The sequence below is a fragment of the Alligator mississippiensis genome, chromosome 2, assembly GCF_030867095.1.
Source record: "Alligator mississippiensis isolate rAllMis1 chromosome 2, rAllMis1, whole genome shotgun sequence".
In the NCBI taxonomy this organism is placed as follows: domain Eukaryota; kingdom Metazoa; phylum Chordata; order Crocodylia; family Alligatoridae; genus Alligator; species Alligator mississippiensis.
In genome coordinates this window covers 50898657-50913837 of record NC_081825.1, presented here as the reverse complement: position 1 = coordinate 50913837, position 15181 = coordinate 50898657, and the positions used below count along the sequence as shown (strand labels likewise).

At 46.8% G+C, this 15181-nt stretch overlaps 1 protein-coding gene across 1 annotated transcript in view; it reads right to left on the bottom strand.

The window, feature by feature from the left end:
• The window catches only part of UBE2K (ubiquitin conjugating enzyme E2 K), a 54363-nt gene extending 41002 nt beyond the window's left edge, over positions 1-13361 (bottom strand). Inside the window, exon 1 of the mRNA XM_006258475.4 lies at positions 13196-13361. Coding sequence (XP_006258537.1) covers positions 13196-13258 — 63 coding nt within the window. The 5' untranslated portion in view covers positions 13259-13361. The remainder of the gene's footprint in view (positions 1-13195) is intronic.
• Positions 13362-15181: the final 1820 nt, after the last annotated feature.

The following is a 15181-nucleotide window of genomic DNA, read 5'->3' as shown; positions in this document are numbered from 1 at the left end:
AGTTTAATACAGCCACATACAATACACTACTTCAGTCTTATTGGCAAAAATGCAGGAAGTTTGGAAAAGGCTATTTTTGGAAGACTTTTTTAAACAAATGTTTTCAGGACACATTTAGTCAAGAAATTTCCTAACGTCAGATGAATGAAGTTTTTTCCAGTGTAAACTGATACAGATCCAACATAATGAGAAATATAAGAATGCAAAACGCATCATTTTAAGATGGGAGAGGAATGAAAAAGATAAAGCTGCCTACACATGTGCTGGTTTGTGTTCCAATTAGAATACTTCAGCATGGCCTTACCATCACATGCATAAGTCCCCACATGTTTTTAAATGGCCATGGGGGCCACTTTAACTAAAGCTCCGTGAATAGGTTGAAGTAGGGGCGGGCAATTATTTTGGGTGGAGGGCCGCTTACCAAGTTTTGGTAAGTTTTGGTACCAATGGCAAGCCATTGAGGGCCACATGATAGGCAGCCGGGGCAGATAAATATTAATTTTCTAAATTTTTTATGGGCCCTGCAGGCCAGATAGAATGGCCTGGCCCACGGGCTGCATTTTGCCCATCCCTGGGTTAAAGGTGCAAACGGAAATGACAATTTTTGCCTGACCTGGCCCCAGAAAGCAGTAGATAGCTGTGACCAAATACAAGTGCTTGGCTGCAAACAGCTTAAAAAATGGCCGATTGGGTGAAAATCTGATCCTTCATTACACAAGGTATCAGATAAAGATGTTACAAAATGTAGCCTCTTTCATAACTTGTGTCTGTAGAGCTCACAGCCTGTTGTTGTTTTCAGAATGGGAGGGGGGGAAATGAAGGAGAGGGAGTTCAGTCTGAGAGGTTTTCAGCCCCCATGGACAGTGGGGAGGGTGTACTGCAGCCCCCACCACCCCAAGGTGGGGGGGATCCAATTCACCCACCCCAGCCCTTCAGCACTAGCTGGGGAGCCCCAAAAATGAGCTCCCTCCACTGACTTTCCCCCTCCCCTTCTGAAAACAGGGAGCACTGGCAGAGAGCCTGGACACTGCTAGGGGAACCTGGCAGCAAGCAGAGCTAGATTCCCCTCCCTCCTGGAACCAAACCTGAACTTCTGTTTGGTCTGAGGTAATGCTGTAACTTGGAACGCCTTGTGAAATCCTTCTGAGTTACAGCCAGGAACTACACTTCTGTCTGAACCTTTAGATAAAGCATCCTAGATTTCATAGACATTAGGGCTGGAAGGGACCTCGCAAGATCATTGGGTCCAGCCCCACACCCAAGGGGCAGGAAGTCTGCCCCCACAGATGGTGGGGAGCATCCAAACATGCCTTAAAGGCATCCAGAGTAGGTGTCTGCACCACTTCTGGGGAAATCTGTTCCAGACTTTAGGAACTTGACAGCAAAGACGCTTTCCCTTATGTCCAGTTTAAAATAGTCTTCCTCGAGTTTGTGACAGTTAGAGCTTGTCTTCCCTTGGGATGCCCTAGAGAACAGACAATCTCCCAGGTCCTGATGCACACTCCTAATATAGTTATAGGCTGCCACCAAGTACCCCCTGAGCCTTTGCTTTTCCAGGCTGAAGAGTCCCATGTCTCTCAGCCTTTCCTCATAAGACTTGTTCTCTTGTCCTCTGATCGTGGCTCTCCACTGGACTCTCTCAAGCTTCTCCACATCCTTCCTAAAGTGCGGAGCCCAAAACTGGATGCAGTACTTTAACTGCAGCCTCACCAGGGCCGAGTACAGCGGAAGGAGGACTTCCTAGGTCTTGCTTGAAATGAATCAATAGATGCAAGCCACAGTTTTGTTTGCTTCATCGGCTGCAGCATCACATTGGTGGCTCATGTTCATCTTGTGCATGGGTGTCTGGTGCCTCTGAAGTCGGGGGGGGGCACGTTTCCCCCCCCCTCCCCACCAGTCAGAAACCAGGAGGGGGGATCCCGGTGGCTGGGTGGGAGGTCCCCCATAAGGCAATTTCACTGGTTGCAGGGGAACCAATTTCACTCACTGTAAAAGCGGCCGCACCACTTCTAGAGCTCCACGGCCACTTCCGGAAGTGGCATGGCCACTTTTGCTGGTGGCCCTGCTCATAGACCAGCACTTGCGCCGGGGGGGGGGGGGGGGGGGGTGTACTGGTGCTCCCACCTGCCCACTGGCTACACAGGGAGTGCAGCCTCTCAGGGGGTGCACATACACCCCTGTGCACCCCCTATACATCACCCCTGATCTTGTGGTCAATCATGACCCCCCCAAGTCCCTTTTGATTGTGGTGCTAGCAAGTATAGCACTGCCGAGCTTACAAGTGTGATGTGGATTTCCCCCCCCTTCCCCCCAGGTGGAGCACCTTGCATTTCTCAGCATTGAATGCCATCAAGTTTTGATCCACCCACCTTGCAAGCTGTCCAGGTCAGCCTGAATTGCCAGCCTATCCTCTCAGGTGACCACACTTCCCCATAGTTTGGTGTCATCATCCTGTGGCCATTTTTAAACACATGGGGGCTTAATACACCTGACGGCAAGGCATTTTAATTTAATTAGAACGGCTCACCGGGAACCACTCTAATTAAAACACCTCCCCCTACCCCTGAGCACGCATATAGGCAGCTTTAGTGTTAAAAATTTTAATCCAATCTTAGTTCTATTACATTTACGGCTTTGATATAACAAATCCTTATGCAGTCTGGGTCCTAGCTAAGATTGTTTTTCTGTGTATTTTGAAGCACAATGGGATAAAGCCCTACGCAAGCAATCCCTAACATTTATTGCATTTCCATTAAGTAATCTGCATTCTCAGTTCATTGCCCACCTCCTTAAAAACCCTGGACTTAAAACTTACTGATGATTATTTTCAGAACATGTTTACACTGTATTCTTCAGGTGGCCCATCTCTGTTCCCCAGACATTAGCTCTCTGGGTTCTGTTTGGCAGTCCCACTCAGAACTACTTTCCCCTCACCATACAAATGATGAGAGTCAGCAGCAGCAGCTCATCTCTCTGGGCTCAAGGTATTTATTTATCTGTTCTCAAAGCAACCCAGCTCATCACCCTACCCTTTTGGCTCCACTGGCCCTCCCTGCTTATAAACTGTCAAAGGCCTAAAGAAAGTACACTGCAATAACTAAGACATGGAATGATGCTGGCCTGGACAAAGTTTAAGCTATGTACTTTTGAGGGAAGTCCTAACTGAAAATAAAGCACAACAGGCCTGAGTGGCAGGCAGCATGTGATCATAGGATGTTAATACTGCTTTAATTACAGTTAAGCTTCCTAGGAAGGGATTTTACAAACAAGTTTTGCTGGACAACTTTAAGCAAGGAGAACCTGAATATCACTGGTGTGTCACTGGCCATGAAGCACTCTTGTCAGATGCAATGCAGAGGCATGCATGCTCTTCCAAATCCACAGTTTAGATACAAAAACCCAGATTAAGAAACAGTTTCATAAAGATGTAAGACAACATGTAAAGTTTTATACACCCTTTTCTTTTTAATACAATATAGTTGGAAAGTTAGCGGATAATAATGTAATAAGCAGTTTGAATAGGACTTTGAATTGCCAATTTTAGATGCAAATATAAAAGACTGTTTATTTCAGGCAGAGATCCCATAGTCCTACAATTAAATTCCTACTGAGATCACTAGCAGTTCTACATTCAAAGGGACTGCAGGATTAGACTCAGTTCCAACAAATTGTGTTCATTCTTTTACACAGTCTAAGGACGTCTATGTGGGAAAATAGTAGGGTTCCTATAGGCATTCAGTTCCCTGTGTGCATCCTTGTTCCATGTCTCCCTAATATAACCATGTTGGTTAGGGGCATGAAAAGATTATACTCCTAACCAATGAAGTTCTGATGGCAACCTCCTTCTACTTAACCTGGACACCACTATGCCAGCAGAAGAGGGCTGCAGGCAAGGAGGGTCAAAAGAATAGGCTAATGACATATGCTACTTTTCCCTACACGGCCATAGTGGCAGCACGTATGTAAAGATATAAGAATGCCAAGACAGACTAGATGAAACTACAAAGAGAGAATATGGAACAAAATGTCCACATAAGAAGCTAGTGCAGGATTGCTATTGTGCTTTAAATTCACACCCTAACCTAGTATACAATAGCTTCCTTATATGGGTAAGTTCCAAACAAAGCTTTTATACAGTTCACCCCTAAATAAATAAAAAAAACCCTAACAATAAATTGTAAATAGGGTCCACTCTATACTGCCTGATTAAGTAAGATACAGGAGTTATTGACTTGTGAATTTGTAATAAACTACCATAAAAATAGACTATATGTGATTTTTAATGCATAGACTATCAGACCTCAAAACAGCTCGATTTTAATTCACAAAACAGATTCCCCCCACCTAAATAAAAATATTCCCAATTCAGAACATTGCAAGTTTTTTCAGCGCATAATCTGAAGGGAAAATGCAAAGTAAACTACTAGTGCAAAAAGTATATTTTGTCTCCAGAGTATGCCATAGAAAGTTATTTATAAGTTTCATGCACTTTAGACCATAACCATGAACAAAATTATTTCTCTCCCTAAACAGAAGCAACACTTTATCCAGAGAACGTCACAAGATAAGAGACACTTCACATATTAACTAGGAAATATAATTAAATGTTTTCAAGCATACTTATCTTTTCTTAATCCACTGGTGGCAATTATTCTAAAACAAAAAAAAAATTACATGGACAATGAAATGAATCTTTAAAATAGTTATGAAAGCAGGCCAGAAACCATTTAACTCTTCAATATAAAACTTTTAAGTTAGTATTCATCTATCATGTAATTTTACAGTCAGAAGACAAAATAATTTATAAGTTTGTAATCATGTTTCAACACCAGTCTTTTCCACACTGTAAAAAGACAACTTTAAAACAAGATTACTGCAAGTAGCAGTATCAAAGATGTTAGCTACAATTCAGCTTTATTTTCAAGTATATTTTAGTTTATTGTGACTGAAATTTTTAAAAATACTAATGCTTTCTGACAGTTTACTGAATAAAATGAACTGAACTTTAATGCTGATATAAAACAAGCTGTACATCCAGATCAGCCTTTCTTCCCCTCACAAATAGAGAAGAACAGAGCTAACAGGAGAACTGAGGGGCTTCCAAAGCGTGAATTTGTGGCTGCTGTAACTAGAGCAGCAGTCGGCAGTTATTGGGCTAAGTACCAAACACACCCTAAACCTTGACCCACACCTTGACTTGGTGTGCCAGGAGGAGACAACAGGGCAGAGGCCATGGTTGCGCTGCCCCAGCCCCTTCCTGCCATTCACCCAGAAGTGCACATGCAGCTGCTGCTGCCACACAGCCAGTGCCAGGGCTCCAGACCTGGGTGCAGCTGTTTGCACTTCCCTGCTACCTGCCACAGAGCCCAGTCTGGTTGCAGCAGGACTTGCAGCCTCCCAACCACCTGGGCCAGCTGGGACATGCTGAGCAAAATGGCCTTGTGTGCCATGCTCTGGCACGGTTCCGGGGGTAACAACCCCTGAACTAGAGTGATTCTGCTCTGAACTGAGCTCCTGGCCAGGCTTCTGCCCAACAAGGCTGTATGTATGAAGCTCCAACCCTGTGGCCTTTCACAGACCAGAGCCTGGCCTCTGGTGGGCACAGCTGGAATGGCTGACGTGCCTCCTGCCTGACCCACATGGCCAGGTTGGGCAGAAGCCACACCAGCTGCTCCAGCTGCACCCACATGGCCCAAAGCAGGACACAGAAACACAGTGCAGCACCAGCCCAGCCCAGCTGTGTGCCAGGAACTCAAAGCAGAAGAGAGGGTGCAGGAAGAAGGGGAGAACACAATGTGGCACCTGCCCAGCCAGGCTCAGATAACCCATGGCTTCCTCCCTCCTCTTACCCCCCCTCCCTCCCAATTAGTCCCTGGCATGCGGCTGGGCTGGTGCCAAATTGTGGGCTAGTGCTGTGCATGCACGGATGAGCAGACAAACACACGCAAGCTCCCCACGGCACTCCATGCAGCCACTTCCTCTCCCCAAGTCCCCAGCTGAGTGGGTGCTGCACTGTATTCCCTCACAGTGCTTCAGGCCGCATGGGTGCTGGAGTGGGCTGGCACTCCTCCTGCCTAATCCAGCCACATGCCAGTGACTTGGGGAGGGGGCACAGGGAGAGCTGCAGGGAGGTCATGTATGCATTTGTCTGCGCATGCATGTGCAGCTCTCAAGAGCTTACCAAAACTTGCTAAGTGGCCATCCAGCCCAAATAATTGCCCACCCCTGCTATATGGGCATGATGTTAAGCATTTTTTAGTTTCCTGATTTTCATCAGAACAAAAAAAGTAATGAATTAACAAATTCCACGAAATATCAGAATTGGCCAAATGCAGCTTTCAAAAGTTGCCACATCACATATCAAAGACAAGGAAGGTTGTCAAGCTGAACATGAGGCCCTTCAAATACTTTACCTGGCCAATTAACCCCAATTACTGAGCCCCTGGCTAAGTTGCAAGCCTGGTCAAATAATCATGCAAAAAAATTAACATTTCAATGACATCTGTCACAATTACAGTTCACAATGAAATGCTGCAATCATGCAAGTACTATTACTAGGAATACTCAAATTATTCTAGCTACTAGTATTGATACAAGAAACTACAGTTGCTAAAAATACAGAGCAATGCTACTCAAAGGTCTTGAGGAACAACCATATCATTTGGATGAGCAAGTTTTGGACAAAGATGTAAGATACTAGTAAATTCTGAAAAATTTGCTTCAGAACTGGGAACCTAAAATATAATCTTCTTAAAGCGTTCTGGTAAATTCCTTAGCTTTAAAAGCAAGCTACTTTTTGGTTCTCATGAGATGAAAATAAACTAACTGCAAAACCATCTTTTGAAAGTCAGCTGGTATACAGAAGCATACAAACGGCCCGGATGAGCTCCATCCGAGGGTACTGAAGGCACTGGCTGATGTCACTGCACAGCCACTGGCGGGAATATTTGAACACTCATGGCGCATGGGCCAGGTCCCAGAGGACTGGAAAAGGGCCAATGTGGTCCCCATTTTCAAGAAGGGGAGGAAGGAGGACCCAAGCAACTATAGGCCAGTCAGTTTCACCTCCATCCTTGGCAAAGTCTTTGAAAAAATTATCAAGGCTCACATTTGCAAGAGCCCAGCAGGACAAATTATGCTGAGGGGAAACCAGCACGGGTTCGTAGCAGGTAGATCATGCCTGACTAATCTAGTCTCTTTCTATGACCAGGTTACAAAACACCTGGAGGCAGGAGTAGACTTCAGGAAGGCCTTCGATACGGTATCCCACACCATACTGGTGAACAAGTTAAGAGGCTGTGACTTGGATGACTACACAGTCCGGTGGGTGGTGAATTGGCTAGAGGGTCGTACCCAGAGAGACATAGTGGATGGGTCTGTATCGAATTGGAAGGATGCGGGCAGTGAGGTCCTGCAGGGCTTGGCCCTTGGACCGATACTCTTCAATGTCTTCATCAGCAATTTGGACAAGGGAGTGAAGCGTACTCTGTCCAAGTTTGCGGATGACACAAAACCATGGGGAGAAGTGGACGCTCTGGAGGGCAAGGAACAACTACAAGCAGACCTGGACAGGTTGGACATATGGGTACAAAACAAAAGAATGTAATTCAACAAGGAGAAATGCAAAGTGCTGCACCTAGGGAGGAAAAATGTCCAGCATACCTACTGCCTAGGAAATGACCTGCTTGGTGGAATGGAAGCAGAAAGGGATCTTGGAGTCCTAGTGGACTCCAAGATGAACATGAGTCGGCAGTGTGACGAAGTCATCAGGAAAGCTAATGGCGCTTTATCGTGCATCAGTAGATGCATGATGAACAGAACCAAGGAGGTGATACTTCCCCTCTATCGGGCGCTGGTCAGACCGCAGTTGGAATACTGTGTGCAATTTTGGGCGCCGCACTTCAAGAGGGATGTGGATAACCTGGAGAGGGTCCAGAGAAGGGCCACTTGTATGGTTAAGGGCTTGCAGGCCAAGCCCTATGAGGAGAGACTAGGGCACCTGGACCTCTTCAGCCTCCGCAAGAGAAGGTTCAGAGGCAACCTTGTGGCTGCCTATAAGTTCATCATGGGGGCACAGAAGGGAATTGGTGAGGCTTTGCTCACCAAGGCGCCCCCGGGGGTTACAAGAAATAATGGCCATAAGCTAGCAGAGGGCAGATTTAGACTAGACATTAGGAAGAACTTCTTCACAGTTAGAGTGGCCAAAGTCTGGAATGGGCTCCCAAGGGAGGTGGTGCTCTCCCCTACCCTGGGGGTCTTCAAGAGGAGGTTAGATAGGCATCTAGCTGGGGTCATCTTAACCCAGCACTCTTTCCTGCCTATGCAGGGGGTCGGACTCGATGATCTATTGAGGTACCTTCCGACCCTAACATCTATGAATCTATGAACACTACATTCTCCTCTAGTCAGGGCTGTCCCTGGGGGGAGGGGGGCAAATTGGAGCAACTGCCCTGGGCTCTGTGCTTTGGGGGGCCCCGCAGAGCCAGACCAGCTTTGCATCCAGCGCTTGCCGGCCCTGCTCCCACCACGGCCACATCCGGGCCCCGCGCAGGCTGATTCGCCCCGGGCCCCGCACCCTGCTACAATCATTTCTGCCCCCAGTACAACCTGGGTGACATAACAAACCACGGCCAACGTAGAATTCAGGAAATAAGTGGTGTAATATCCTAAAGAACAGAGACATACTATTTACTTGTTTACCTGGAAAGCTTGAGGAGTTATACCCACTTCGTGAACACCGTGATTCCAGAATAACAACGGCTTTTTTGGTTTTGTTTAAACATCTCCTCACAGTGAGCCATAAAATAAAACACTCTTACACCAGAATAAAAGCATCTTACACAGACATTCTTACCAGTATAATGACATTATTTTAAGTCAAAAACCCTTCTCCTATAGACAAGGCCTAACTTAATTCACTGTGCTTACTAGGTCCTCACTGATCTCAACAGGACTAAAAGAATAAAGTTAAGCATTATGCATGTTAACAGGGATAGGGCCTTTCTGAAACATTCTGTTCAGGATGCATGAGCCATAAAAGAAGCCAGCTCATTTTTGCATAGCTGTATTGGTCCTGCACCACAAACAGGAATAGAAAGCTGCAACATGCCATTTTTAGCCATTACAGAACACAACTGATCTTTTTCACTATGGCAGTTACAAATGTGAACAAATGTAAGTTATTCCAGTGAGGTCTGTCTGAGTCTGAAGGCAAAAGGAGCTAGTACTTTGGCAGCAGCTCATATCTTTCCCAAAAAAACAAAAAGCTTACTTTCATGGCCACATGCAGTGTCTGGGCCCTACTGGCGAAACTAGTAAGAATCACATAAACCAGTGACAGAAGCAAAACTGGAGTTTTCTGCTTGGCTGGACATTCCTAAAACTGGAAGCTGAGGAAGGGACACTAGTGGAGACTTCACAATCCTCACAGTAGTGATCTTGCTCCTCTAAAACCATGCATAAAGGTCCAAGGCGGGGTGGGAGGAAAAGCTCTCTCCGTTTGAGGAAAAAGAACAAGGAAAGGAATATATTTCAGGTTTATCACCTATCACTTCCCTACAATTTGACTGTATTAAGGTAGGTTGTGAATTTAAAGCACGGATATTCCAGAATATCAATCTCAATGGATGCTCATTTCCATAAAGCGAGTACTTCCTTTTTCATATTTAACTTAATCTAATTTGAGTGCTATTTCAATCAAATTCTCCATGCAGATAAGCCCGTTCTAGCTTGAGATATATTTATGAAAGGTGGAAAGAACACCCTGGAAGAAATCCCAGCTATTCTCCACTTCCTGGGAAGAAACTGGTCTTTTCACCAAAGGGTTTCACCACACCTTTTCTACCAGCCTCTATAGGCAACTGGTAATTTTTTCCGTCTTCAGAAGATACAGAAGCTGGATTATTACTTTGTGTTTTCATATCACGAAAAGCCACAACTGGATTTTCTGAAGGCAGTGCTTCTTGCCTGCAACAGACAAGAATACAATTTCCTTTAAAAAACAGTATATAAAGAATAAATGTGTGGAGGCAAAGTGATGCAGTCACAGGGACATAGGCTCAAAGCCTGCTTGAAAACAGATCACAAAAATCATATTAATTAAACAGACACATGAAAGTTCTTTCTAGCGCAGCCAAAAAAAGGTACCCGTCAGTTATTGTACATCAGCCAGTGACACTAGCAGAACTTATCTTATCCCTGCCATTGAAGACACTGTCCTCCTTCTGGAGCCTCTTCCAAGAGCTCAGTGAAAAGAAACCATGGAATGGGCTTCCAAGGGAGGTGGTGCTTTTCCCTACCTTGAAGGTGTTCAAGAAGAGATTGAATAGGCATCTGGCTGGAGTTACTTAACCCCAGCGCTCTTTCCTGCCTGGAGCAGGGGGTCAGACCCGATGATCTGCCAGGTCCCTCCAACCCTAGAAATCTATGAAACCAATAAGGAAAGTAAATTCTGTCATGAATGCAATAAGCCAGCTCCTGTAACTATCCCTTGCACTGAGTAAGGAAGTTCCACTCCTCCAGAAGACTAGTCTTTTAATCTCCAGCCCCACTTTAATCTGTTTTCATTTTGCTGCCTTTATTTAATTTGGTTCTGGTAATATCTTGTAACTTTACAATACCATATATAACACTGAAAATGTTTTTTTAAAATTGTACGATGCTCAACACCTGCTGAACTAAATCCAGTTCTCAAGGACCACTATATCAAGCAACCACCATGATTTCTCCGTCCAATAAGCTATCATTGTATAGATGAATCCCTACCTTCTGTTCAGTTACCTGTGGCAGTGGTCCCACAGCCTACAGCAAAATAAAGTGTTAAGTGCTCTTCTACCTGTGTTGCCCCTCAGGCCCATTTAGGAGATGAGAACAGGGCCTGTACTCTTTGTTCCCCTACTTCCCTGTGTTTAAAGACAATTTAAAATGCTTTAATCCAAAAAATGTATATATTCTCTCCAGATTAGAAGCTTAATTAGTCTACCCTTGAAGACCAACATGATGAAAAACTAGTGAAATGACACCACAAGAGAATAGGCTGAAATCTGAGCAACTGATGCCTTGTCTAGACTAGGATTTAGAGTATTATATGAGTTAGCATGCTTGTGCATTTTAAAGAGTAGACAAAGTGCATTACTTTTAACACACATCAAGCGGGGGGGGGGTCAAAGACTTTATTTAACATCATATTGCATGTTAAAGGCAACATATGCCTTGCCTACACTAACATCTTAAAACTTGGTCGCTTTGTTAACAATCTACATTTTAGTTACTTGTATAGGAAGGGCTAGAAGAGAAAGTACATTTATTCCTACTGTTTAAAAAACATTTTGGGCACATCTATTTAGTTCCAATACTTAAGGGAAACTAGATTAAAAGAATGTCTTTGTTCAAAATTCAACATCCTACTCCTTCAGTTAGCTGTGAGCTCTTACACTTTAAATAAGGCAAGCAGCACAAAAATCATGGTTTGGGAAAATTATTTAAGGTCTTTTCACACAAATTAGGTTATTTTAAAGACAGACTCAAAGGACATTTCTAGACAAAGAAACAGAAGGTATTTAGGATTGTGTGCGTTTCCTAGTTATGCTTTTGTAATTTACAAATCTTCCTTTTGCTAAACTTAAAAGTGAAAACTGGGCCAACAACGTATTGTAAATTCTTCAGTTGAAGAAGAAACTGAAGGATATACCTATGTTCCGAGACCAGACTGGCAAATTTTGCATGTACAGTGTTTATTTCCACATCACAATGGGATGCCAAGCCAACGTTGTGGTATCTCTGGAAAAACAGACTAAGGTGGCCAGTTTTCAGGTTAACACGCTACTCGGAGCATAAAATCTAGTAAGTGTAAATAAATATCAGAATTTTTTAAAGAAAGACTATAGTTTTTAACAATTAATATTTCTTCACATGATTTTTTTTCCCCAACTACTCTTTCTTGATAGGTAACCTAGTCTGAAATTTAGGCTGTCAATCCCTAAAGCTGTTTAAAAGAAAGTTTTCCAGCCTCCTTTGACTGGTCAGAAGTCATCCCACCATTCACCAATTCACATTTTCATGTTCTAGAACACGAACTGTTTACCAAAAAAAAAAACACAAAAAAGAAGTCACACCAAGATATCCCTCAGTAATCAGAATGCAATGTCACTATTCTAAACATCCATAACAACCTACACAACTCGCTTATTCAAAATGCCAGCCTAATGCGTAACCTGTAAGCAGCGATTATGTATAGATTGGTAGACAACGACTCATATTTGGCTCAGTACCGACATGTGTCGTGCATCTTCCATGCTTAATTCAGAGGCAGAAATTCCGCAAGACTCACAGCCACGCCAATACACAGGATTCGGTCACATGAGATGAGCGTCTTGAAGACTTGCGTATTTTCAGTGCACTAGAGTGCCCAGTGCATATGCTAACAAGAATGAAGAAAAACTTGCTCACTAGACCCAAGCCTCTTTATAAGAAAAACTACACAGACCTGAATGTGCCTCTCATACCTGAACACGTTGTGGCCTACACTACAGTTTCCCTTTCTCTAATGCAAGGGAGAAAGTATTTAAAACTTTTCAACAGTGTTTTCTCATTAACACCATCAGGGCTGGTCCAAAGAAAGCAAAACCTTGAAGGGACTCTCCTTTCAGTATGTGGCAGGTAGCCACCCACCCAGACATGCTTCCTAGGTAGCCCCAAGCCAGCTCCCCCAGGGAAATCAAAGGGCGGGCTGCAGGGAGGCTGTACAACTGGGCCTTCGGATGCCTTCAAAAGGCTGCTGGGAGCTGCACAGCCTTAGCAGGCTCAATTCAAAGGCAGGTCAACCCCGGCGCCTCCCAGGCGGGGGACGGACGGCGTCCAGGACCAGGGTTGGGTTCCTCCGCGCTCCCTGGGCCGGGTCCGCCCGCCCGTGGGGACACCAGGGAGGCTCCTACCCAGGTCCCCAAAGTTTCCTAACGCGTCCCCAGCCGGGCAACGCAGGACACTGTCACCCCGGGAAGGGCCGAGCGGGGCCCTCAGGGGCTGAGGCCCGGGGGGCAAGGCAACCCGGGGCCTGGCCAGGCTGAGAGCGGTGGGGCCAGCGCGGCCCAGCCCCGAGGGCCCCAGAGACAGGGGGCCGGGCCGGGCCGACCCGGGGGCAGTGGCAGCCGCCCCCCGCGCAGGCGCACGCAAGGAGCCGGGGGGGGGGTGCTCTGACCTCCTCGCTCTTCAGCACCTCCTTGAACTCCCGCTTGATCCTCTGCACCGCGATGTTGGCCATGTCCGCAGCGGACACCGCCCCGCACCCGCTGCCGCCGAGCCAAGCCGAGCCGAGTCGGGCCCCGCGAGCTCCGCCGCCGCCGCCGCCGCCGGATAAGTCCCGGCCCCACCAAAATGGCGGCGGCGCCGAGCATGCGCGCTGTAGCGCCCGCCACTCAGGAGGGGCCGTGGGTGCGGGCCCGGCCCGCTCCAGCTCCGGCTCCAGCTCCGGCTCCTGCTCCCACTCCCCGAGCCCTGTGCGAGGCCACCGAGCTTCTGCCGTCTGTCCGCGAGGACCGCACCGCCGGGGCTGGGGCCAGGTTGTGATGGCACCGGTGTGATATCGCCCCCGGCCGCGCTGTTGCGTCCAGCTAGCGCCCCCGGCCCGGCCTCCCCTCCGCGCCCCGGGCGGCTGCGGCGGCGGGAAGGAAGAGGCGGCTGCGGCGGGTGATGAGGCGCGGGGTGAAGCCCCGGGGCCGGAGCGGTCTCCCCAGAGCCCCTGGGCGGGGGTGATTATGAAGGGCCTTCCCTTGAGGACCCTTTGCAGAAGAGCCCGGCTCTCTCGTGCCCCCCAGCCTGAGGGCGCGGGGGGACTTGGGGGCTGGCAGCTGTGGGGAGGCTGTGGCAGCAACTGTCCCTTCTGCTGCCTTGCACCCCAGGGAGGACTGCGCATGCTGGCCCGGCTCCTGTTCTCTTGTACAGTACTACAGAGCCACTGCACCAGGAGAGAGGGATGAGGGACTCTTAAGTCAGAGGGCCCCATGAATACGCTGGTCAAGGAGCATGAGGCAGCAGTGGTGACAGAAAGGCAGGCCGCTACGGTTCAGGAGCACGAGTAACATGGAAGGACACCTTCAGAAGTGGGTTCTGCCTGGTTGCTGAAAAGCAAAGCAACTCAAAGCAGTTTCACAGAAGAGCGGTGAGAGCTGGTTGTATAGGAAACCACAGTCAGGGATTGCCCTGGGCAGTAGTGACAGACCTTGAATCTGCACTTCCTTGACCTTAAGTGCTAGAGACTGCAAGTGGGACAGAAATGGTGTGAAGAAAAACCCTGGTCATACCCGGTTTGCTCGCCCTTTCAGCATCTGATCTCTGCTACTGTGTGATATAGGCCTCTTTGATGTGAACAGGACCTCAGGGTTACAGTGGACATTAAACTGAATATGAGCGAGCAGTGTGCCCTTGTTGCCAGGAAGGCTAACAGCAAACTGGGCTGTATTAGTAGCAGCATTGCCAGCAGATCAAGGGCAGTGATTATTCCCCTCTATTTGGCACCACTGAGGTGTACCACCTGGAGTACTGTGTTCAGTTTTGGGCCCCCTGCTACAAAAAGGATGTGGACAAATTGCAGAGTCCAGCAGAATGCAACAGAAATACTTGCCGGGCTGGGGTACATGGTTTCTGAGGAGAGGCTGAGAAAACTGGGTTTTATATAGTCTAGAAAAAAAGACAGGGGATTTCATAATGGCCTTCAATTACTTAAAGGGGGGTTGTTCCAAAGAGGATGGAGCTAGACTGCTCTCAGTGGTGGCAGATGACAGGACAAGGAGCAATGGTCTCAAGTTGCAGCAAGGGAAGTTCAGGTTAGATATTAGGAAAAAATTTCTCACTAGGTGTGTGGTAAAGCACTGGAACAGGTTAGCCAGAGAGGTTGTGGAATCTCCATCCTTAAAGGTTTTTAAGTCCTGAGTAGATAAAGCCTCAGCTAGGATGATATAGTTGGGGGGTGGTCCTGCTTCGAGCAGGGGGTTGGACTAGATGTGACCTTCTGAGGTCCCTTCCAACACCAATTTTCTATGATTTTATGTGCATTGGGAATGTGAGCCAGTGCCCACCAAGTAAAACTAAAAGCCCCACTTAGTATGGGGGGCCATTAAGTACACACCAAGTGATTACAGAGGACAAATAAAGAAGAAAACAGGAATGGGAATGAAAGTCAAAGGTT